Raw genomic sequence first — 25,498 nt, 5'->3', positions numbered from 1 at the left:
TCTTCACATAACACTAGATTAGCATTTCATTCTCTAAATATAGCAAAAAATTTGAATGATCCAGCTTTTCTAATATCATTAGATGCAGAAAAAGCATTTGATAGAGTAGAATGGAAGTTTATGTATCAAACTCTAGAATGGTTTGGTATAGGACCTGGTTTTATTAAAATGATTCAAACATTATATAGCTCCCCTGGAGCAAGATTAAATATAAACAATAATTTATCTGATAAATTTAACTTGCTAAGGGGAGTTAGATAGGGTTGTCCTTTATCTCCCTTACTATTTGATATCGTTCTAGAACCCTTATTAATTGCAATAAATCAAACTAAGGGAATAAAGGGAATCACATTTTCTAATTGGGAATTTAAATTATCTGCATATGCAGATGATATATTATTATATTTAAGAGAACCAGAAGACATCATTCCACATCTACTTAATTTAATAGAAAAGTTTGGAAAGTTTTCTGGATATAAAATCAATTGGGAAAAATCTGAAGTTCTTCCAATTAATATCCATTGCACCAAAGGACTATTTGATTCATATTCATTTAAATGGAAAGAGGAAGGACTAAAATATTTAGGTATTCTTATAAAAAATACAATTGATGACACAGTAAAAGAGAATGAAAAACTTTTATTAAAAAAAATAACAGAAATGTGCGAGCAATGGAATCCTTTACATCTTTCTTGGTGGGGAAGAGTCCAAACAGTTAAAATGATGATTTTACCTGTGGTTTGTTATCAAATGAGTATGATTCCAATATTTTTTCAGGGGTCATTTTATAAAAAAATTAAACAATATTCTAACAAAATTTGTTTGGTTTGGGAAAAGACCAAGAATCGCTTTAGCATCATTACAAAAAACAATTAAGGAAGGAGGGGTAAATTTTCCAAATTTCTATAGGTACCATCAAGCCTATATTTTAAGACAGGGAATGTATTGGATCCTCCCAGATCTCATGGAAAATGTACCCAACTGGTTATATTTAGAATGGCGCCTCATGTTTCCTTTACATCCAGAACATTTTATCAGTATAACAATGCCTAGGAGATATAAGGACAACAGAATTCTAATAGATACATGGAAAACACTAAGATTTATAAGCAATTTAACACCAGATCCTTTGACTAAATCTTTAAATCAATCTATTTGGGTAAACTCCAGGATCAAAATTGGTGGATTTAAAATAGTATGGAAACAATGGATAAAAGCAGGTATACGAACTTTAAAAGATGTAATAGTAAATGGATCACTGCTTAGTTTTTCACAATTGCAACAAAAATTTGGATTAGATAAAACACAATATTTTAAATGGATGCAATTGAAGCAGGCCATTCAGGAAGAGTTCCCTGAATGGAAGAATCTTAACACTCAATATAGTTTACCAATCCTTTGTTTTCAAGCGGATTTTCTAGGACACCAAGCCGCAAAATGGTATAAGAAAATAAATGAATTTTTAAACAAAAAAAAGAGATCAGGACTTAGGGATATTTGGAGTATTGAGATAGGACAGATAATTTCTCCATCTCAATGGCAAAAATTTTGGTCCTGGAGAATACATACTACAAGATCAGCATCTATGAGTCAAACATGGTTGTTTTTATTACATAGAGTTTTATGGACCCCTACGAGATTACAAAAATTAGATAGTAGTAGATCTAATAGATGCTGGCATTGTAAGATAGAAGTGGGGACATTAGACCATTTACTATTCTTTTGTCCCTGCATTAATTCCTTTTGGAAATTAATTTGGCCCCAAATTAATAATTTATTAGAAAATCATGTTGGACTATCATATGATACAATATTATTTGGACCAGCAATGAGAACACAAAGTCCGATTTCTGCTGATAATAATAAACTTTTATTAATTTTAACAGGGGTAGCCATACAGCAAATTACTCAGAATTGGAAGGATTACACTAAATTGAATTACACTTTTTGGTGGAATTCAATTTGTCATATATATAAAATGGAAAAAGTATTGGCATTACAACAAGGTTATATTAACAAATTTAATAAAATATGGAGACCATTGACAATTTATTCCACTGATCAGATATAATAACACATGTATAGAACATATAGAAGGGGTAGGGAGGGAAAACTATTGTAATATTAATATGATATAAATTCTGAAAAGGGTTTATTTAATTCACATTGTAAGAAAATTTAATGATAATTTCAAGTGTTTTTTTGTATAATTGAATGTATTACATGTATTTCACTTGATGTAAGAATTTTAAAAAAAAGAATAAAAAATATTTATACAAAAAAAAAAAAGAAACAGAAAATAGTCAGATGGAGCAAGATCTGGTGAGTAGGGTAGATGGTCTATGCACTGAAACCCCAACTGTGTCAAAACATTCATTGTTTTGCCAGCCTTACATTGTCTTGCAAAAAGAGAACTCCTTTTCGCAGCTTCCCTCTCCTTTTTTCTTTCCATGCCTCCTTTAATCAGCACAGCAAATTACAGTAATATTCTGCATTAATTGTTTGGCCCCTTGAAAGATAGTCCAGTCATTACAACACCCTCCTGATCCCAAAACACTGTAGCCATGATCTTTCCTGCTGACATTTGGGTCTTGAATTTCCTAGACCTTGGAGAACCTGAGTGCCGCCGTTGCAAGAATTGTTGTTTTGCCTCAGGATCATAGTGGTGTAACCATGTTTCATCAACAGTAACTAGTCATTCCAAAAGGTTGGCACCAGTTCACTGAAAATGCAGCAAAATCAACTTGGAAGTATCCACTCAACATCATTTCTCATCAGCATTCAAACATTTGGGCACCCACTTGGCTGACTACTTCTGCATACCCAGCTGTACAAGCTCCTCAAACATGGAACTCCCTTCCCCATTTACTTAAGAGAAGAAAACAATTTAGATAAATTTAAGAGCAAACTAAAAAGCTTTCTTTTCAAAGATGCTTTTGATACTTTAAAAAACTTGACTAGGAGTTTCATTTCATTTTCATAACCTCTTTAAGGTTCATTTTATTCCCCCCTATTGTTTTTTTTTACCTTAATTGTCTTCTTTTCTATCAGCAATTTGTATTTCTCTACCCATCCTTTCCCCTCGTTTTTACATGTTTGTACTGTTAGTCCTTAACATGTTACGTTTGTTTAGTTTCTGTTTGTTTTGCTGCCCCCTTAATTGTATGTAATTTAAATGATATGTTCATCGCTTATGTATAAGAATGTCAAGTGTTGTATATCTTATTAGTAATGTAATGTTATAATATTAATCACTTGTTTGTCAGTTTTAAAATGAATAAATAACTTAAAAAAAAAAAAGATATGTTCATCGCTTAGAAATTTGAGTAAGCGATTAATCAAATATACAATAAACTTGACAAGATCTGATGAGGACCAGCCAGCATGGCTTCAGCAAAGGAAGATCTTGCTTGACGAACTTGCTGCACTTCTTTGAAGGAGTAAACAGGCAGTTAGACAAGGGTGACCCGGTCGACATTGTATATCTGGATTTTCAGAAGGTGTTCGACAAGGTTCCACGTCAACAACTACTTCGAAAAATTGTGAGCCATGGAATTAAGGGTGAAATACTCAAGTGGAATAAAAACTGGCTGGCGGATAGGAAACAGAGAGTGGGGGGTAAATGGACAATACTCGGACTGGAAAAGCATCACGAGAGGAGTGCCGCAGGGTTCGGTACTTGGACCCGTGCTCTTCAACATATTTATAAACAGAAATTGGTACGAGTGAGATGATTAAATTTGCAGATGATACGAAGTTTTCAGAGTAGTGAAGACGTAGGAGGATTGCGAAGACCTGCAACATGACAAACATGCTTGAGAAATGGGCTGCAACATGGCAAATGAGGTTTAACGTGGATAAGTGTAAGGCGATGCATGTCGGTAACAAAAATCTTTTACACAAATACAGGATGTCAGGTGCAGTACTTGGAGAGACCCCCCAGGAAAGAGACTTGGGAGTACTGGTCAACAAGTGAATGAAACCGTCCGCGCAATGTGCGGCGGCGGCAAAAAGGGCAAACAGAATGCTGGGAATGATTAAGAAGGGGATCATGAATAGATTGGAGAAGGTTATCATGCCGCTGTACTGGGCCATGGTACGCTCTCACCTGGAATACTGTGTCCATCACTGGTCGCCGTACATGAGGGACACAGTACTACTTGAAAGGGTCCAGAGAAGAGCAACTAAAATGGTTAAGGGACTGGAGGAATTGCTGTACAGTGAGAGATTAAAGAAACTGGGCCTCTTCTCCCTTGAAAAGAGAAGACTAAGAGGGGACATGATCAAAACATTCAAGATAATGAAGGGAATAGACTTAGTAGATAAAAACAAGTTGTTCACCCTCTCCAAGGATGAGAAAACGAGAGGGCACTCTCTAAAGTTAAAAGGGGATAGATTCTGTACAAACGTAAGGAAGTTCTTCTTCACCCAGAGAGTGGTAGAAATCTGGGACGCTCTTCCAGAGGCTGTTATAGGGGAAAACACCCTCCAGGGATTCAAGACAAAGTTAGACAAGTTCCTGCTGAACCAGAACGTACGCAGGTAAGACTAGTCTCAGTTAGGGCACTGGTCTTTGACTTAAGGGCCGCCGCGTGAGCAGACTGCTGGGCACGATGGACCACTGGTCTGACCCAGCAGCGGCAATTCTTATGTTCTTATGATATGTTCTTATGTTCTTTTTTTTTTTAAATATCTTTATTCGTTTTTACATTATGCAAACAAGTGTACAATAATTCAAGTCATACTATACATTCTTCACTTGAAACTCTACATTCATTTTATACCATAAACTATCTCCCCTCCCTCCCTTTCCATATATTACCCCTCATAATGTCATAAAACCCACCCATCCCTCCTCCCCCCTACATATATTTAATGGGGATAAATATAATTATTTATTTATTATAATACTCAATTAATGGTCTCCACACCTCTTTAAATTTCTTATAATAACCTCTCTTGATTGCCAATGTTTTTTCCATTTCATACACCTGACAAACCGAACTCCACCAGAAACAATAATTCAATCCTCTATAGTCTTTCCAGTTATGTGTTATATGTTGGATGGCAACTCCTGTTAAAATCATTAACAGTTTGTTATTATTTGATGAAATTTGACTTTTGGCCCTCATAGACATTCCAAACAAAACTGTGTCATATGATAGGGCCACAGGATTCTCTAACATACAATTTATTTGACCCCAGATCAATTTCCAAAAATTATTAATAAAAGGACAATAAAATAATAAATGATCTAGAGTTCCAGCCTCAAGATGACAATGCCAACATCTATTAGACTTAGAGCAATCCAATTTTTGTAAGCGAACAGGGGTCCAGAGTGCTCTATGCAACAGGAAAAACCATGTTTGCCTCATAGACGCAGACATTGTACATCTTATCCTCCAAGACCAAATACGTGGCCATTGAGATGCATTAATTTGATGCTTAATCTCAATGCTCCAAATATCTCTAAGTACAGTCCTTGGTTTTTTATTTAAATATCCAGATAATGTTTTATACCACTGTGCGGCCTGGTGACCCATAAAATCTGCCTGGAAGCATAAGAATTCTAGAGTAAAATGAGTGTTTAAAGACTTCCATTCAGGGAACCCTGCCTGAATAGCCTGCTTCAATTGCAACCACTTATAACTTTGTTTTTTATTAAGTCCAAATTTATGTTGCAATTGTGAAAACTCCAGCAGCTTACCATCATTAATAACATCATCTAAAGTACGTATTCCTGCTTCAATCCAATCCTTCCAGACAATCATAAAACCGCCTATTTGTATCTTGGAGTTCAGCCATATATTTTGACAAGTAGATTTTTGAATAGTAATAGGAGTTAAGTTGTTTACATACTTTAATGTTGTCCATGTGTCCATTAATATCCTATTGGTTTTCCTTATTCTAGGCATTTTAATGCTAAGCAGATGACGAAGCCTGATAGGAGACATGAGCTGCCACTCCAACCATAACCAATCTGGAAGCTTCTCCATGAGTTCTGGGAGGACCCAATACATACCTTGGCGCAATATATAGGATTGATGAAACCTATAAAAATTTGGAAAATTTACCCCTCCCTCCTCAATTGGTTTTTGTAAAGTCACTAGAGCAATTCTTACAGCTTTACCCAGCCAAATAAATTTACTAAGAATATTATTTAACTTTTTGTAAAAAGACCCCTGAAAAAAAACTGGTATCATTCCCATTTGATAACAAACCACAGGCAATATCATCATTTTGACAGTTTGAACTCTTCCCCACCAAGATAAATGTAAAGGATTCCATTGCTCACATAACTCTGTTACTTTTTGCAATAAACTTTTTTCATTCATTATAATTGTCTCATCAAGCGTGTTTTTTATCCATATACCTAAGTATTTTATTCCTTCTTCTTTCCAAATAAAAGGTAATGAGTCAAATAATCCTTTTGTGCAATGCACATTTAAAGGAAGAACTTCTGATTTAGTCCAATTTATTTTATATCCTGAAAACTTTCCAAATCTTTCAATCAAAACCAATAAATTTGGAATGGTTGTTTCCGGATTCCTCAAATGAAGTAATATATCATCCGCATATGCAGAAACTTTATATTCTTTATCTATATGCGGTATACCCTGTATCTCCGTCTCTTGTTGAATAGCTAATAATAAGGGTTCAAGCACTATATCAAAAAGTAAAGGAGACAAAGGACATCCCTGTCTAACTCCCCTTTGCAATTTAAAACAATCAGAAAAATTATTATTGATATATAATCTAGCAACAGGAGAGCTATACAGAGTTTTAATCATTTGTATAAATCCCGAACCAATACCAAACCACTCCATGGCCTGATACATAAATGTCCATTCCACATGATCAAAAGCTTTCTCTGCATCTAGAGACACAAAAAAAGCCGGATCTCCAATTTCTTTTGTTAAATATAACATTTGCAATGCCAATCTGGTGTTATTAGAAGAGTGTCTCTGAGCAACAAACCCTGTTTGATGCATACCAACTATGTGAGGAAGAGCTTTTGCCAAACGTGTAGCCAAAAGTTTGGCTAATAATTTACCATCTACATTTATCAATGAAATAGGCCTGTAATTTGAAACCAACATGGGATCTTTATTTGGCTTCGGCAAAACAATAGTTAATGATTCTGCCATAGTGCCTGATATACAACCTTTCTTTAGTTGATTCTGATATAAATTTAATAAATGAGGTAAAAGAGTATTTTGAAATGCTTTATAAAACTCTACCGTAAAACCATCACCACCTGGAGCGGTCCCTACTCTAAGAGATTTCAATGCTGTTTGTAATTCTTGTAAAGATATTGGATTTTCCAAACTTCTCTTTATATGATCAGGAATCTTCGGTCCTTCAATATTATTTAAAAACACTATACCATCTTTTTCTTTATTTAAATAAGACTCAGAAGAATACAGGTTTTTTTAATAATTTAAAAACTGTTTTAAAATAGGACCAATCTGAAAATGAGTTTCACCTTTTTCATCTTTTATTGCATTCAATTTCATCTTTCTTTTTTTCACTTTAAGATAATTAGCCAATAATCTTCCCGCCTTATTTGAACTACCATAATACAAAGCTTGCTGACACATATTTTTTTTAGCCAAATTAGAAGAAATCTCATTATATTTATATTTTGCTTTTAATAAAGTTTGCAACGTAGAATTCTCCCACTTATTAATCAATTTTAATTCTAAATCTTTTATTTCGTGTTCCAGTTCCGTAAATTGCTTATTTAATTGTTTTTTAGAATAAGCTGAAAATGATATAATTTGCCCTCTCATCGTTGCTTTAAAAGCATCCCATATTATTTCTGTAGATATTTCCTCTGTAATATTATTTTGAAAATATTCATCCATTTTTAATTGAAATTCTTCACAAAATTTTGGATATGCAAGCAATGCATTATTAAATCTCCATACAGGCCTACCATTATCCGGGTCATTAAAATTTAAAGAAATCCACACTCCTCCATGATCTGATAAAATTATTGGTTCTATAGAGGCTTGTGTAACATCTTGTATTAGCCCATCAGAAACAAGAATATAATCAATTCTAGAAAAAGATTTATGAACATGTGAATAAAACAAAAAATCTCGATCATTAAAATGAAGAATTCTCCATATATCTTTTAAATTGCAAGAATTTATAAAATTATCCAACCCTAAAGATTTTAAAATTTTACTAGGTTTTTTATCCAATAAAGGGTCCACAACAGCATTAAAATCTCCTGCTACTATCAAATTATTAGCAGCCAGTGATAAAATTATTGGTTGTAGAGTTTTAAAATATTCAATTTGATTCGAATTAGGTACGTACACATTAAATAGCGCCATAGTATTATTGCCCATACTCATGTTCACATGCACCCATCTTCCTAATTTATCTGCTTTCACCATATTAAATCCTGCTGAACATTTTTTATTTATTAAAATTGCTACCCCAGCTTTTTTCCCCACCGCCGGTGCAAAAAAGCAATCTCTCACCCAATTACCAATTAGCTTTTTTGATTCATCTCCATTAAGGTGAGTCTCCTGTATGAAATAGACATCCGCATTTTGTTTTTTTAAATATAGCAATACTTTTTTCCTTTTTATCGGGTGGTTGAGACCATTAACATTTATTGAAAAAATTTTTAAAGTCATTATATCAAATCAAAACAATAATCAATAATATTCTTCACATCAATATTATAACCTCTTTTCCCCTTTTTAAAATTATTATTAGAACCCATCCCCTCCCCTATACCCCTTCCCATATTCTTAATCCCCTCCCCCTCCCATCCCTCCCTTAAATTACTTGCCAACTTTGAAACGCACACCTTGACTAGGCAATAGATAAACTCCCCACAAGCTATATTTATAATTTTAAAACCATTAGCCAGATCATTATCATATTAAAATGAATATCATTTTATCACACAAGACTTCTTTATCAAGGATTACCTCTTTTTTTTTTTTTTTCCTTTTCTTTCCCCCATCTCTCATGAACCCTCCCTTCTCTACTCATTCATTTCCATTAAGATATTATTGAAATACATAAATAATCACACCAAATTTTAAAATTACATTCATCCAAACCACATCCATCTTTCATGTCAGATTACATCACATTCCCTCAAGTTAAATATCACTTTTAAATATTATTAAATATATAATGGAAATCTTTTTTCCTAACTTTTCCTATTCAAAAAGTCAATAATTCCCCAAAACAACAATTTTTATCCCTTTAACATAACCCTCCTAACATTCCATACCCATTTCCACACTAGCATATTTGCTACCCTTTTAATTTCCACTCCATTTACAACATTCTCTTATATCATATGCTTTATATTATAACATCCAAACTTTCCTACATCCTTCGCTTTTACCAAAACTTCTAATTAATTTTTTTTTTTTTTTTTTTAAATCTCCTCGTATATCCAACATTATTTATATTAAGTTCAGACCAATTTTTATCCCAAACAACAATATTATGACTCTTGTTGCATTAATAGATTTGCAATTTTAAAACTATAGTCCATACATAACAACAAATTTCCTTTTCTTGTAATAAGATGCTATATGTCTCATAAAGTCTCATTTCAAATCTCCTCTTGCTTGCAGATCCATATCAAATTCTATCCTCTCACACTACTGTTTATACATTCTCAGTCTCATCTTTTGATCCACCTTAAATCTCCTTTCCAATTGTTTTGCATAAAGATTTACAATGACCACAATTTCAAACTTGTGGTGCCAATCATAGATCCTTCACATTCTACATATACAAACCCTGTTCCTTTTTTTTTTTTTTGACCATCGTAGCTCTGTCATTTTTATTTTAAGGTCAGGCCAACTATATACCAGAACCATCTTCAAAAAATCCTCTGCTGCATTTAGAGAATTTCCATTACAATGTCTTATTCCATATATCACAGCTGACTTCCCCTTTTATGCAAATGAAAATTGTAAGGCTTACAAAGTCACAGTCTAACTCTCATCTTGCTTGCAGATCCATTCTATTTAATGTCCTCTTGCTTGTAGTTTATATCTTCTCAATACTATTTAGAACTTATTTCCTTCAATCTGTTTTGCACAATCCTTTATCGTTTCTCAGTCTGTCTGTCCAAACAGCAAGTTAGTACAATCCATCTTATTAACCTCTGTCCTTTAAAAGGTCTGTAATATTGCATCTCTTATGCTCTTGCAGGCTACATTCCATTTGCCTCATGACAAGATAGAATGTGGAATGTATTTGAAATCCAACTGCAGCCATGCCTTCAGAATCCTATTAACTCTTTTTTTTTCTTTTTTCTTCCTTTAACATAGAAATTTCCAAACAAAAATAAACATTTCAACCAAGAACACAAATACTTCCATCCAAGTCTCTATTAAGTAGCCATTGGTGATTCACACTGCTCCAAAAACTCCTTAAGTTTATCTGCAGTATCAAAATTCAAAGTTTTATTTTTATAAGTGACCCGCATAGTTGCCGGGTATATGAGCCCATATCTAGCTCCCAGACTTCTCAGCTGTGGTCTCAGGTCTAATAGCTGCTTTCTCTTTTGTGCCGTTGCTCTGGCAAAGTCAGGCACTATGTAAATCTTTGAATCCTGACACTTTAAGTTTTTATTATCTTTAGCTAATTTAATTATTTCAGCTACCTGTTGATATCTAAGTAGCTTAAAGATCAGTGGACGTGGTCCTTTTTGGCTGTTTGATAATCTCGTTGGGACCCTGTGTGCACGTTCTATTTCCAATGGAAACTTGTTTTGCATCGGGAGCACCTTGGGCAAAAAATTAATCAAAAATCCAATCGGATCCGACTTTTCAATTCCCTCCGGGACCCCAAGCACCCTTAAATTGCTCCTTCGTTCCCTATTGGACAAATCTTCCAGCTCCCTTTTCAGTGCTTCAATTTCCTTACTGTGTTCCATGTGCTTTATACTTTCCTCCTCACACTTTTCCACTCTTTTCTCAATTTGATCCAGTTTCAATTCCATTGCTTGCAGTTTATTTGATAAACATACCACTTCTTCTTTCACTTCTTTTATATTTTTAGCGCATTCCAATACTATTTCCTTTACCGCCTGTATTTCCTTCATTATGTCTTTATTTTCTACATCCTCCGGCGGCAACGGAACTGACATCGGTGAAGCCGTATCAAGTTTCGATCGCTTCCCGCTTCCTGAGCTGCTCCCCGCCGCCAAATTTTTGTTTTGCTTTCCCGAAGCCATTATCCACCTCTACCTCACTTTTCAGAGTGAAATTTGAATTTTTTCTGGCTATGATCTCTGTCAAATAGCTTGTCTTCACAGAGCAACTCCACTACCCAGCCATTTAGTTCCGCTCCAAAGCCACGCCCCCTGTTCTTATGTTCTTAATTTAGGAAGTTGGTTGGGCTGAGAACTTTTCAGTACTCCTTCGTAGAGAAGTTTTTTCTATTGCTATTTTTCTCTGTTTTGAGTGAGAAACTGAAGCTAATACATGAGACTCCATATGGGATTGCACAGTTTTAAGCTATTGCTAATCCTGAAGCTTTGAAGTTTCATTTTTCAAATTATACTCGCTGTATACTGCCTTGGAGGAATCTCTTCATAAAGGTAGTTTAAATTAAATTAAATAAACAACCTTATTCTACTTATCTTTTGCGTTACCCTTCCCTGTCTCAAACAATCACCCTCTATCCATATCACATTATCCCAGCCAGTCCTGGTCATACTCTAAGCCAGTGTTTCCCAACTTCTTCAAGCCAAGTATTTCCTAGACTGAAAAATTTTCAACCGAGTACCACCGAGCAGAGATTCTTAAATGGACATTTTATTGTTAAACAGTAACTAACTAGGCAGCATACATAACAAATACATGTCACTGGAAATGGCATGCAGACCAAGGCATACTTGGAATGGTGTGTGTCATTTTTACAAACTGAGTGAAACTGAACAATGACACTTAGATGGGGCTTATATACAGTATAAGAACAAGAGGAAGGAATTTCTCCACAAAAGTTGCCTTTAGTGGCTAATACAATATCATCTTTTCTCTAGGTAAACTAAGCATGAAATCTGATTGGTCACTGGGCAAGTTCTCTCACACATCCCACCTTCCCTTCGCTCTCTCTTTCTCTCTCTCTCACACACACACACATACATTCTCATCTGCCCTCAGCCACTCTGCCCTTTGTGTCCTGGTTCCTTTGTACTCCTGTAATTGGTAGTGCCCTTCTGTGCCCCCATTCCCTCTCTTCATCCAGCATTCTCCCTCTATGTCTCTGTCCCTATCCTTCCCTCCATGCCTAGCATCTCTACTCTGTGTATTACCTCTACATTCCTTTCTGTCCACTTGCATGTCTCTCTCTCTATTCTTTGCTCTCCTCCTGCAGTCACATCTCTCTCTCACACAGCACCAAAGTCCAACAACACTTCTCCCTTCCTCTCCAGTAGCACCTGTCCCTCTCACCTCCTCCCCACCCACTCAGGTCCAGCAGCACCTTTCTTCCTCTCCTCCTCCCACCCACCCAGGTCCAGCAGCACCTCTCCCTCCCTCCTTCCTAGCAATGACTCTCTTTTTCAAATTGCCTGCACATCTGCTGCAGGGTTACCTCAGAGATTCTCTCAGGCAGCCTCAGAGCCTTTGCTTGGCTGGGCCATCTCCGATGATGCGACTTCCTCTTTCCTCGACCTAGCAAAGGGTTAGGCATACTGTGTGTTGGGAGCCTCTGCTCTAGGCAAGTCACTTTCCTCAATCTAACTAGCCTTAGCCACTCAAATCTAATGGGTTTGATGCATCCACAAGAGTCCAACTAGATATTTTGCTATCTGTGACTACTGCTGGAGACCAATTGCTTGATCTCTGTCTGGTGCCATTTGGCTCTCAGTAAAAGTAAGCCACTCAGTGTTCCACTCCCATACTAGTTTTATAAGACTGAGATCACGACAAGAGTTTGGGCATTGCATAGCTCAAATACAATGAAAGCCATGTAGTGATGAGCAGAACACAACATCTGTATTGCTGCTGGCAGTAAGGGCAAAAACAAAGGGAAAAAAAGTCTGTGGTGCAAAACTCCTGGGCCCCATGACAACATTTCTAGGCAGTATGATCACCTGGCCTGGTGTTAATCATATTTTTTGGAGCTCACCTTCTGTATCATTCTCTGAACTTGTATCACTGAAGCTTTTCCATCGTTCCTTAGCTCTGGATAGAAAGATTTCATAAAGCTCTGTGAAGCAAAATAGATTGAAATGCTAATAAACAAAAGCAAACTTTGCAAACGAGAGATAACATAATCAAACCCACCAAAAGCATTAAGTATTATGCTAACATATTAATCAAAAGAACAGTGACCAGCCATTAACAGAGAAATTCTTTAAAGTGGGCACTAACATTTACACACCGAATACACACACAAAAAAATAGAAATCTAGCACATGTGCACCTAAATACTGAAAATTCTAAGCACTATTTTGTGAATATACACATATCTCACATACAGCATATTTGACGTTGAGCATACACTTGGATGGGACTCTAACTTACAGTAAGTTATGTGCTTATCTCCAGAATTTAAGCACAAATATTTATACCAGCTTCTTTCCATTACAGAATAGATACCCTATAAGTGCCTAAATATAAGTGTACTAGTATAGAATTGCTCTCTAAGGGGATAATTTCTTTTAACGAGGTCTCCATGTGAAATGTCTAAAAAGGCACCTACTTTATACTTATTTGATAAATGTACAAAAGGGCAGAGTTTCACCTTGGAAAAAGCTGTTTTGGATTCTACTTATGAAATAGTAACATAGTAGCATAGTAAACAATGGCAGATAAAAACCTCCATGATCCATCCAGTCTACCCAACAGTCACATTCATTGTCAAGGCAACGTTGAACTAATAATCCAGTAATTATTCATTTTAATTACTGGATTGTTAGTTTTCAACGTTGCCTTGGCAATGAATGTGACTGTTTGGCAGAATGGATGGACCATGTAGGTCTTTATCTGCCGTCATTTACTATGCTATTTGCTAAGTTCCACAATAAGATGTCTTTTCCTTCCCCCGATATAGGCAAGACCTGTACTCAGACGATATGACTCTGGTATAAAATAATCAAACTTGCTCCTGATCTGTCCTGCCGTATATGGGAGGGACACAGACCATAGAAGTCCGTTTGGCATCAGCTACACTGCCCCTCTGCTGGAGTTGCCATCAAAGCTAACTCCAGCTCATCCCAATTCATCTTGCTATATACGGGAAAAACTGTAGTAGAAGTCCATCCACCATTGGCTTTCAAGCTGGGGCTGCCATTTAGGCACCACTCCTGAGCTTTATAAATGAAGTTATAGCTATTGATCTGTCGAGTTTTGTGCCAACATTATCATTCTTCCTATTTAGGGATCCTTTGTGTCTATCCCAAGCATTTTTTAACTCTGTCACTATTTTTGCCTCTACTACCTCTCCAAGGAGGGCATTCCAGGAATCCACCAACCTCTCTGTGAATAAGTATTTTCTGATGTTACTCCTAAGTCTACCACAGTGGTTCCCAACCCTGTCCTGGAGGACCACTAGCCAGTCAGGTTTTCAGGATAGCCCTAATGAATATGCATGGAGCAGATTTGCATGCCTTTCACATTCATTAAGGCTATCCCAAAAACCCAACTGGTTGGTGGTCCTCCAGGACAGTGTTGGGGAACACTGTACTAGAACACCAACACTTACCTGGGGTTATATTGAGTTCATTTCCTATAGCCAGGCTCCATACTTTCCCACGAACACTTGGAGGTAGACCTTGCCACCAGAGTTCTCGAACCTTTCTCGTGTTCTTCCTAAAATACAATGCAGGAGATTTGTGTTTAGCATATACAGCATAGTTACTCACCTGTAGCAGGTGTTATCCGAGGAGAGCAGGCAAATATTCTCACATGTGGGTGACGTCATCCATGGAACCCGGCACGGACAGTCAAAAAGTGTTCTGTCACTTTAAAATGTTAAAGCTGCCCGTATCATATGCATGCTGATAACTTCCCACTCGACAACTCATAGGACATAAGAATAGCCTTACTGGGTCAGACCAATGGTCCATCAAGCCCAGTAGCCCATTTTCTAGGTGGCCAATCCAGATCCCTAGTACCTGGCCAAAACCCAAGGAGCAGCAACATTCCATGCTTCCGATCCAGGGCAAGCAGTGGCTTTTTTAACAACAGACTATGGACTTTTCTGCCAGGAAATTGTCCAAAGCTAAGAAGCCAACTAGGGGAGGTTGCGAGAATATCTGCCTGCTGTCCTCAGAAAATAGCTGCTACAGATAGTAACTATGCTCTATCAGAGGACAAGCAGGTAATATACTCTCACAAATGGGACTCCCTAGCTACAAGGATCATGCCTCTGAGAAAAAAGTTATTGACAACTACCATGAGCCCAGCAAAACTAAAAGGGTTGGAGGGAATTTGGCATCTAAGTAAAGAATAAATTTTGTAGAACTGCTTGGTTGAACCAACTATCAATCTGGAATTATTCTCCAGACAATAGCGGGATGTGAAGGTATAAATTGAGGACCAGGTGGCTGCTTTACAGATATCCTCAATGAGAGTGGAACATAGATGGGCTACTGAAGTCACCATTGCTCAGACTTTGTGTGCAATGACATGGCCTTCAAGAGTCGGCCTAGCCTGAGCATGTTTATGTTTTATGTTTATTTTATTAATTTGATGAATCGCCTATCCATAATTTACTAAGCGATTTACAATAAGATACATAAGCATTTTAAAAAACATACAAATAATATTAAGTAAAAGGTAAAAAACAGACTCATGAACAGACGAAAACAAAAACACAATGATAAAAGGGGAAAAGTTACATAATAAATGTTTTAAAAAGAAGAAAGGGAACATTCAAGGGAAAAATATAAGGAGGGATGACAACTTCAATAATTAAAAGTATTTGTATTAAAGACTAAAAGCATCTTTAAAAAGAAAAGTTTTTAATTTATTTTTAAAGAGACTGAGTTCCTTTTCATCTCTTATGTATTGTGGCAAAGAGTTCCAAGTCTGGGGAGCCACAATTGAGAACATGTCATGACGTCTGGTACCTACCACTTTTAAAGAAGTACTGCCAGTAATCCTTGTGCTAAAGATCGAAGAGAGCGTGATAAATTATATGGGATAAGCATCCGATTTATAAATGATGGTTCATTTGTGGATAGAGTTTTAAATATCAGCAACAAAATTTTATACGTAATGCGATGAGTAATGGGGAGCCAATGCGACTCGATCAAGTAAGGAGTCACATGGTCATACTTTTTACCATTGTGTAAAAGTTTGACTGCAATATTTTGAATTATTTGTAAACGTTTTTTTTCTTAGCAATAGCATAGCAAAAGGAGTCCACCAGTCATGTGGATATGATTCTCTTGGTGACAGGAGCTCCAAGCCTGTTTGGATTGAATGACAGGAACACTTATGTGGAAGTTCTGAGGGGTTTGGTCTTATCCAAATAATAAGCAAGAGCATGTTTACAGTTCAATGTGTGGTGAGAATGTGGTCTTGAAAAGAAGAAAGGAAGAACTTTATACTGGTTCAGATGAAATTCCGATATGACTTTAGGAGAAACTTTGGATGTTTGCAGAGAACTACTCTATTGTTGTAGAATGTTGTTTAAGGTGGATCTGACACAAGTGTTTGGAGTTCAGATGTGAGAGATATGAGGAAGACTACTTTCCGAGTAAGATGCTTGAAAGATGAAGTGAAGAGTGGTTCAAATGGAGGCTTCATTAAGGGTGGAAAATATAACATTAAGTGTCCCAAGTCACAGGAGGCATCTTTAGGGGTTGCTTGGTATGGTAAAGGTCTTTCATGAATCTGGAAACCAAATGATATACAGACAATGGCTTTTTGTCCCATGGAGAATGAAAAGCACTAATAGCACTGAGATGAACTCTGACTGAAGTAGTTTTGAGACCAGAGTTGTAAAGGTGCAGCAGAAAGTCTAGAACCAATGGAAGAGGAAAAGTGACCAGGTCTGGTGTGTGGAGATTACACCAGACTGTGAAGTGAGTCCATTTGAAACGTAGCAATGCTTTATGGAAGGTTTTCTAGAGGTTTCAATATTTGACACTGGTGCAGATAGTGCGAAAGAATCTACTCAGTAGAAGAGATATACCATGCTGTGAGTGGTAATGAATGGAGACTGGGGTGGAGAAGAGAACCCTTGATCTGTGTGAGCAACGATGGAAGATATGAAGTGTTATGGGTTCTCATACAACAAAGTAGGAGAGGGACCCATAGTCAACATGGCCACCGAGACACTATGAGAACCATGGTGGTCTATTCTTGGTAAAGTACGAGTATTCCCAACTAGAGGAATTGGAGGGAAAGCATAAAGAAAATTGCCCTGCCAGTTGAGGAAGAAAATATCCAACTCCAGACGATTGGGAGTGTAGAGTTTGGAATAGAAGATTAGAAGTTTGTGGTTTGGGGGGAAGCAAAGAGGTCTATTTCTGGAGTCCCCCAATCCAAGAATATCTGTCATAAGGTTGAGTTGAGTGACCACTTGTGAGGTTGTAGGAGTCTGCTCAACTTGTCTTCTAAGACAGTGTTTCTCAACTAGGTTCTGGAGTACCCTCTTGCCAATCAGGTTTTCAGGATATCCACATTGAATTTGCATAAACTTTATTTACATACACTGCCTCCATTATATGCAAATGTCTTTCATGCATATTCATTGTGGATATCTTGAAAACCTGACTGGCAAGGGGGTACTCCAGGACAGAGTTGAGAAATATAGTTCTAAGACATTCTGTTTTCCTGCTAGATAAACCGCTTTCAGAAAGTCTTACAAGGAATCGCCCATGACCAGATTTGGACTACTTCTTAGCATAATCTGCAAGACCCTGTGCCTCCTGGTTGTTTATATGAGGACGACTTGATTGTGGAAGTGATCTTGTAATGTGTGTAGGAAATTGCAGATTGCTCGAAACTCAAGATTGATGTGAAGCGTTTTCTTGTGAGGATTCTAGCTGCCTTTGAGTATGGAGGCTGTCTAGGTGGGTTCCCCAACTGAGCATGGAAGCATCCATTGTTAATATTTTTTGATGTGGTGGAGTGTGGAATAGAAGGCCTCTGGAAAGACTGGCCAGTGATAACCACCACTGAAGGGACTGACGAAGTTCCAAGGTCACTCAGAATCATTGGGATAGTGCTCCGGTGACTTGAGACCACTAGGTTGAGAGTAACCACTGAGGGTCCCCGAGATGTAGACGGGCAAATGGAGTTACATAAATTGTATATGCCATGTGGCCAATAAGGCACATCATTTGACATGCAGTGATGCAGTGGAGAGAGGAGACCTTGCAGATATCAGTGTTGAGTCGCTGTTGAGATAGAAAGGCTTGAGCTTGAGTTGTGTCTAGAAGTACCCCAATAAAAACTCTAGAGTTTGAGTGGGTTGTAGCTGGGATTTCTGGAAATTGACAGCAAGTCCGAGAATTTCCAATAGACAAACTGTTGCATTCATGGCTTGGTGAGCTTGTTGAGTCTTTGAGGCCTTGATTAACCAGTCATCCATGTAAGTGAACACATGAAAACTGCACGAGAGGAAGAGCACAGCTACTACCATTAAGCATTTTGCAAATACTCTGGGTGCTGATGCCAGTCTAAATGGTAGTACTCTGTACTGAAAATGATGTGTTCCCACTCAAAAGTGAAGCTATTTCCTGTGAGCAGGTAGGATGGAAATATGGGTGTATGTTTCTTTGAAATCTAGAGAGCAGAGCCAATCATTCTTCTCTAACAGTCATAGCAGGGTTAGCAGAGAGACCATATGAAATTTTGCTTTCACCAAGTTTTTGTTGAAAGCATGGAGGTCCAAAAATGGACAGACATCCAGTCTCGACTTCCTGTGACATAGCGGAAGCGAATGGTTGGAAAACGTGTGAGCTAGAGTCAGCTCCACGTTAGAAGATATGTAATTAGACTTCTACCCCACTGAATTTCAATCGGAACTGCTGGGAGGAGAAACGAGGAGAGTGAAGCAATCTGTGTAGACAAATTTTACCTTTTTTTTCCCCTCCTCTCCTCTACCTTGCCTCTGCCTGATAGCCATATTCGCCCCATGCTGAGTTCTGGCTGCCCCGCCTGTGGGGGAGGGGGGCCGGTGTAGTGAAGCTGAAGAATAACAACTTGGAGTATTGATGGAGATTTGTTTTTTTTACTAGCCCTGTGAGAGATCACTCCTGGATTCCAGACTGGCAATCTGTGACTGTTGTTTGTGAACAAGGAAACTATAAATGGACACCCTGCAGTAAGTGTTTGTTTTCAGTAAATTGATTATATCTCCCAGTGAGACCCTGTTGAAGCAAGGGTGGAGAGAAGTGCTCTATCCTGGTGGAGAACTGTGTGTATACTGGGGCCTTGGAAGTGAGAGGTGGAATCTCCTGCTAGATAAGAACTGAACTGAGAGATGAGAACAATTTGTGATAAAAGAATCACCAATTGGAGAGAGTGGTATATGTGTATGGTGTAGTGGGCAGCTGTCTCCTATTGGACCATGTCTATTGCTTCTCTCTGAGTGAATCGCTATTACCGAGAAAAGAAAGAAGAGAATTTGTATGTTTGTTGGAAACAATCCTCTACAGAGAAACTTATTGACTAATTTAAGACTGTTTCTCAGGGTAAAATTGTTTCCTCTGCCTTGGGCTTTTAGAATTGGATATCACAGTTAGACTCTATTGAGATAAACTGGGAGATAAGGCAAATAAGAAAATAAGATCAGACCTTAAAGCCTTTGCCTTCTGTGCGGGAGAACCGGTGGAAAAGATGCCTGAACAAAATGCTGTTGGAAAAGAATCATTAGAAATATTGGAAATATCCCCAATGGAATCAGTATTGGCCAGTAAAGATGATTTACAACAATGAATGGGAGATATTAAACTTTCTCTAGCAGTGTTTACATCTGACATTAAAGTTAATATTGATGGACTACATAAAAAAATGGATGATACGAGTCAGAATCTTCAGGAATTCGAAGAGCGGATCATATCACATGACCAAGAAATATCTGAACTTCAAACACATTGTAGTCACCTGGATTCGACAATGGAGGATTTACTTCTTAAAATCGAAGATGGAGAAAATAGGGCAAGACGAAATAATTTAAGATTCCGTGGAATTCCCGAGACAGGAGATTAAAGACCCAATGGCTTTGTGTCATAGGTTTTTACAAGTGGAAGACCCTGAGGTAAATTTATCAACTATAGAATTTGAACGAGTCCATCGGGCCTTGAGCCCTCGCAAAGTAGAGAAGCCGAGGGATTTAATATTTTTTATTTATTTATTTTATTTATTCAATTTTCTATACCGTTCTCCCAAGGGAGCTCAGAATGGTTTACATTAATTTATTCAGGTACTCAAGCATTTTTCCCTATCTGTTCCAGCAGGCTCACAATCTACCTAATGTACCTGAGGCAATGGGGGGGATTAAGTGACTTGCCCAGGGTCACAAGGAGCAGCGTAGGTTTGAACCCACAACCCCAGGGTGCTGAGGCTGTAGCTTTAACCACTATGCCACACACTCCCCTACCCTACCTTAAGTATGCTGCTTACGATTTCCACAGAAAGAGAGTGCTACAGTCAGCATGAAAAGTTGGACACCTTATGTTGAATAATGCGAAGGTGGAACTATTCGCGGATATTTCCGCAGCGACTTTAAAACGCCACTGGGATTGCCAAGAAGTTACTAAGTGTTTATAACAAAACAACATTCGCTACAAGTGGCACTACCCATTTGGGATTTCCTTTATGCTGGAAAATAAGCAACATAAGGCAACATAAGCACTAGAAGTCCAGCAGATACTTTTACAGGCCAAATTATGGCCTGTTGAAGGGAAAAAAAACAACAGACAGATCAATCACATTCCTTGGCTATAGGAGTTTCTAATCAGAGATGGCACAGAATAGATCAGAAAAAGCAACTACAGAGACACCTGGAGTAATTGCAACTGATCTATGGATGGTTGGGGCTAATTAATAAGTTTGTTATAAGTGGGTTTGGTAAAGAATGATAAAGGCTGGATTGGGGATATATAATTGATATGTGAAGTGGGGACATCTTGACTGTTCGGTTATGTTATTCAAAGTTGAACCTTGTTCCTGTTTTTTGGGACTAGGTGTTTGGGTTTGTATAGGGTGGGTGGGATGGGGGAGGATAAGCCAGGTGGTAACAGGTGTGAATGGTAGGGATTGAATGAGGAGAGTGGTATGAATGAAATGAGAATGGATAAGTTGTTTTATTTAAAGAAATAATGTCTTTTAAATATCAAAACTTTGTTTCAATAAACGCTCGTAGATTACATTCTCCAAGGAAACGCCAACTTTATTTTAAAGAAGCTGAATGTATGCATAAGTCAATAAGTTTTGTCCAACAGACTCATCTTCTCTCAAGCTGTGAAAAACTTTTCTCACATAAAAATCTCTCTCAAATTTATTTTGCCTCTAACAGAATTAAATCTAAAACAAATGGGGTTGCAATTTTGTTATCAGAGATAAGAAAGATTTATTTTATTAAAAGGTGAAAATGGGTGGGAGACTATATACTCTTAGATTTATATGCCCCCAATTCTAATCAAGGAAATTTTTTTGAAAAATTAAATGATCTATTGAAATCCCATTTAGATGGTAATTTGATAACAGGGGAGATTTTAATTTGACCCTTAACCCAGAGAAAGATAGTTCCTCCCGTATTGCTATGTATGGCAAAAAAGATTACACATCTGAAAAAGTTTTTGGAGAATTGGGATTTAATTGATATATGGCGTTTTCAACATCCATTGGATCAAGAGTACATATTCTATTCAGAACCCCATGACACCTTTTCTAGAATAGATTTTTGGTTAGTGAGTAAAGAACTTGTTTCTCAGGTAGATAGATCAAATATTGCTACTCGAACATGCTCGGCTCATGTTCCAATTGATATTGTTGTTCGGATTCTACAAAGCAAGAAGGGGTTAAATACTGGAAAATGGATGACTCTTTATTGTTAACAAATTGTAGAACAGATGAGGAATGAATTGCAAAATAATTTAATGATTAATGTAGATGGGATTACATCCCCGATAGGTATATGGGAAGCTTTGAAAGCTGTTTTAAGGAGAAAACTGATATCTTTGGGATCCTATATTTATAAATCACGAACTCAAAAAAGGAGGGATCTACTTTCTCAGATATATCAACTGGAATCAGAATATAAAAAAATAAGAACAATAATAGAATTAGTAAAGGAGAGTTTATAGATATAAATCTGTTAGAGAAGCTTAAACAATTGAGACTAGATTTACAAGAGATGAATTTGGAAGATATTAGTGTAAAATTACAGTTAGTACAAGAATATTTTGAATCAGCAAATATGTTGGGGAAACTGCTAGCACAAAAATTGCATAAGAAAGCTTTAAGGAATTATGTTACTAAAATAACTGATCAATATGGTAAGCGATGTACAACATCTCACCACATGCAAAAGGTCTTTGTTCAATATTAAATATTATAAGAAATTGTATACTTCGGAATATGAAGATTCAATAGATAATTTATCTAAATTTTTTGAACAGTTGAGTATTCCTTCTTTGTCGACAGGAGAATCTGAACAATTAACTAAGCCAATTGTTGAAGAGGAGGTTTTATGGGCCATTAAGGATATGAAAATAGGAAAATCACCAGGCCTTGATGGCTATTCAACAAAATTTTATAAAGTGTTTAAAAGTTATCTGGTTAAACCTCTTGTAGCCTTCTTTAATGGTTTGGATAACGGTTCTCTTCTACCACATTCATGGAGATTGGCTGGAATTACTCTAATTTTGAAACCAGGAAAAGATCCAACGAACTGTGGCTCATATTGATCGATATCACTCCTAGGAGTAGATTATAAAATCTTTACAAAAATTTTGGAACACAGATTGCAACGATATATCCCTCAGTTGATGAAAGATGATCAGGGGGGAGACGTACAGTTGATAATATCCGTAGAGTGTGTCATTCATTATGGAAAGTTCAGCATTCAGGAGAGTCAGCCCTAATTTTAGGGATAGATGCTGAAAAGGCCTTTGACAGTGTCTATTGGACTTATTTGTTTAAATTTCTGGAAAAAATGGGCTTTAATGGGACCTTTATGATGTGGATTCAAGCACTTTACTTATTCCCCCTTGTTTAAGGATAAATGAAACACACTCGGAAAGTTTTCAATTAGGACGAGTGACTCACCAAAGCTGTGCCTTATCTCCTATACTATTTTCCTTAGTAATGGAACTATTGGCTCAACTGATACGTCATCATCCGGATATACATGGTATAAAATGTGGTAAAGTGGAACAAAAAATTTTATTATTTGCTGATGATATTCTTTTTACTTTGGTAAATCCTGTGGACTCTCTTTCGGTAGTTATGCGGTGTTAGACTCATTTGCTCAGGTTTCAGGATTTAAAATTAACATAAATAAATCTGAAATACTGGATCTCTCCTTAAAGGAGAAGGAAAAAATTTATATAAAACAAAAGTTCCCCTTTGAATGGGCAAAACACTATTTGCGATACCTGGGGGAGAATATTACTAGAACAATATTTGAACTATACCTAGCTAATTATCTAGATTTACTTAATAATATCATGTATGATCTGAATAGATGGAACATCTAAATGTATCTTGGTTAGGAAGAGTTCATTCCATCAAAATGATTGTTCTTCCCAAGCTATTGTATCTGTTTTCTGCAATCCCGGTTTCAATACCATCTTCTTTTTTTAAAGGGTTGGAGAAAAACTTTTTATTTATATTTAGAATAATAGACATCCTAGGGGGTCAAAGAAATGTTATATCAACCAAAAAAGTTATGTAGAATGGTGGTTCCCCATTTTCGATTCCACTATCAGGCAGCCCAGTTGCAATATCTGATTAGTTGGAAAAGCGAGCCCCCCAAAAGTTGGTTAATTCTGGAACAAAGTTTAATAGAGGAAACTCCCTTATGGGTAATTCCATGGTTACCTAATGAGAGCCTGAAAAAATTAGCCCTTAATATTAATCCTATTATAACATACTTTGATACTATGGATTAAGATACGAACTAAACTGATGGGCCACCAAAACTTTTTCTATGAATCATCTATAAGATATGGGCCTTTCTTTACCCCTGGGAAAATAGATAAGGTTTTTCATTATTGGGAAAAACAAGGATTAAGGTCCTGGGCCAATTAATAAAGGATGGAAAACTAATCTTATTTGACTGTTTGAAGTTAGAATATGGCATGGAGGATAGAGATTTATATCATTATAGACAAATAAATGATTTCTATAACAAGAGTATTACAAGAACTAACTCAATTGCCTACATTACTGGAAAAGGCTTTTATATATAGAACTAGTGTTTAAGCCCGTTACATTAACGGGTGCTAGAATATGTCTGTCTGTCTTTCTTTCTTATAAGTCAGCTTGGGATGAGATACTTGGAAAATCCTATTAACAAAATGAACAATTAGGCTCTTTATTATGTGTATCTATTTCTAGTAATATTGTAGAGAATGGATATAAAATGCTATATCAATGGTATTATACTCCTGTATGCTTAAAAGCTATGTTTGGTAAAGGTACAGATGAATGTTGGAGAATGTGTGGAGCTCAAGGCTCTTTTATCCATATTTGGTGGAACTGTCCCAAGGTACAAATTTTTGGGGAACAAGTAATGAGTTTTGTATCAGAGATATTAGGTATTCAGGTGTATAAAACTAAAGAATGTTGTTTATTGAATATGATCACATTTGAAATATTACATCATTTTAGGAAATGGATTGGGCTAGTTATGACATCAGCATGAATGGTATTAGCTGCATATTGGGGGGGGGGGGGGGGCGAGATATACCATCAATTAAGATAGTACAATGTAAGATAAAATTTGTTTATAACATGTCTAAACTAACTGCAATGAGAAGAAACCAAATATCCACTTTTCAAAAAATATGGTCTAAATATAAAATCTGGGAAGATTCTGCTATATTAGAATAGATCACAATGGTTTGAATTTATAGCGTTTTTGACACCGTCTGGCCTAAGGGGAGGGGTGGTGGTTTGGGGGAGGGAAGCTGATGGGAGGGTTTGGTTTTAATAATTTGGATAATTATAATAGGAAAGAATATGATTTTGATGAGTAGTATTATCTTTATTTTTTCTTTATTGTTAAGTTATTATAATAGTGAATGGGTTGGGGATAATTTGGAAGGAAGGAAAATGTTATTTTTTTATTATTATAATGATGTATATGGCTGTTATGATGTATGATTTTGAAGCTTTGTATTTTGAAATACTTTAATGAAGAATATATACAAATACAAAAAAGAGACCTCCGGTCTTTTTTGGTATGAGGAAATACTGAGTAGAATCCTCAGCCCCTCTTCCTGCAGAGGAACTTGTTTTATGACATTGTGCTGGAGGAGGGCTGTGAGCTCCTGGTGACGGAGGGTCCTTTTGCAGGGAGTTGA

General features: G+C 36.7%; 1 protein-coding gene across 1 annotated transcript in view; it reads right to left on the bottom strand.

Moving 5' to 3' along the window:
• The window catches only part of TBC1D12 (TBC1 domain family member 12), a 164,160-nt gene that overhangs the window by 29,931 nt on the left and 108,731 nt on the right, over window positions 1-25,498 (bottom strand). The window contains exons 7-8 of the mRNA XM_033940671.1: window positions 14,710-14,816; window positions 13,132-13,212 (exon numbers count right to left, since the gene is read on the bottom strand). Coding sequence (XP_033796562.1) covers window positions 13,132-13,212; window positions 14,710-14,816 — 188 coding nt within the window. The remainder of the gene's footprint in view (window positions 1-13,131; window positions 13,213-14,709; window positions 14,817-25,498) is intronic.

This window comes from Geotrypetes seraphini, chromosome 4 (genome assembly GCF_902459505.1).
Source record: "Geotrypetes seraphini chromosome 4, aGeoSer1.1, whole genome shotgun sequence".
Lineage (NCBI taxonomy): Eukaryota > Metazoa > Chordata > Amphibia > Gymnophiona > Dermophiidae > Geotrypetes > Geotrypetes seraphini.
The sequence above is the reverse complement of the archived record's forward strand: the minus strand, read 5'-3'. Positions and strand labels throughout refer to the sequence as shown.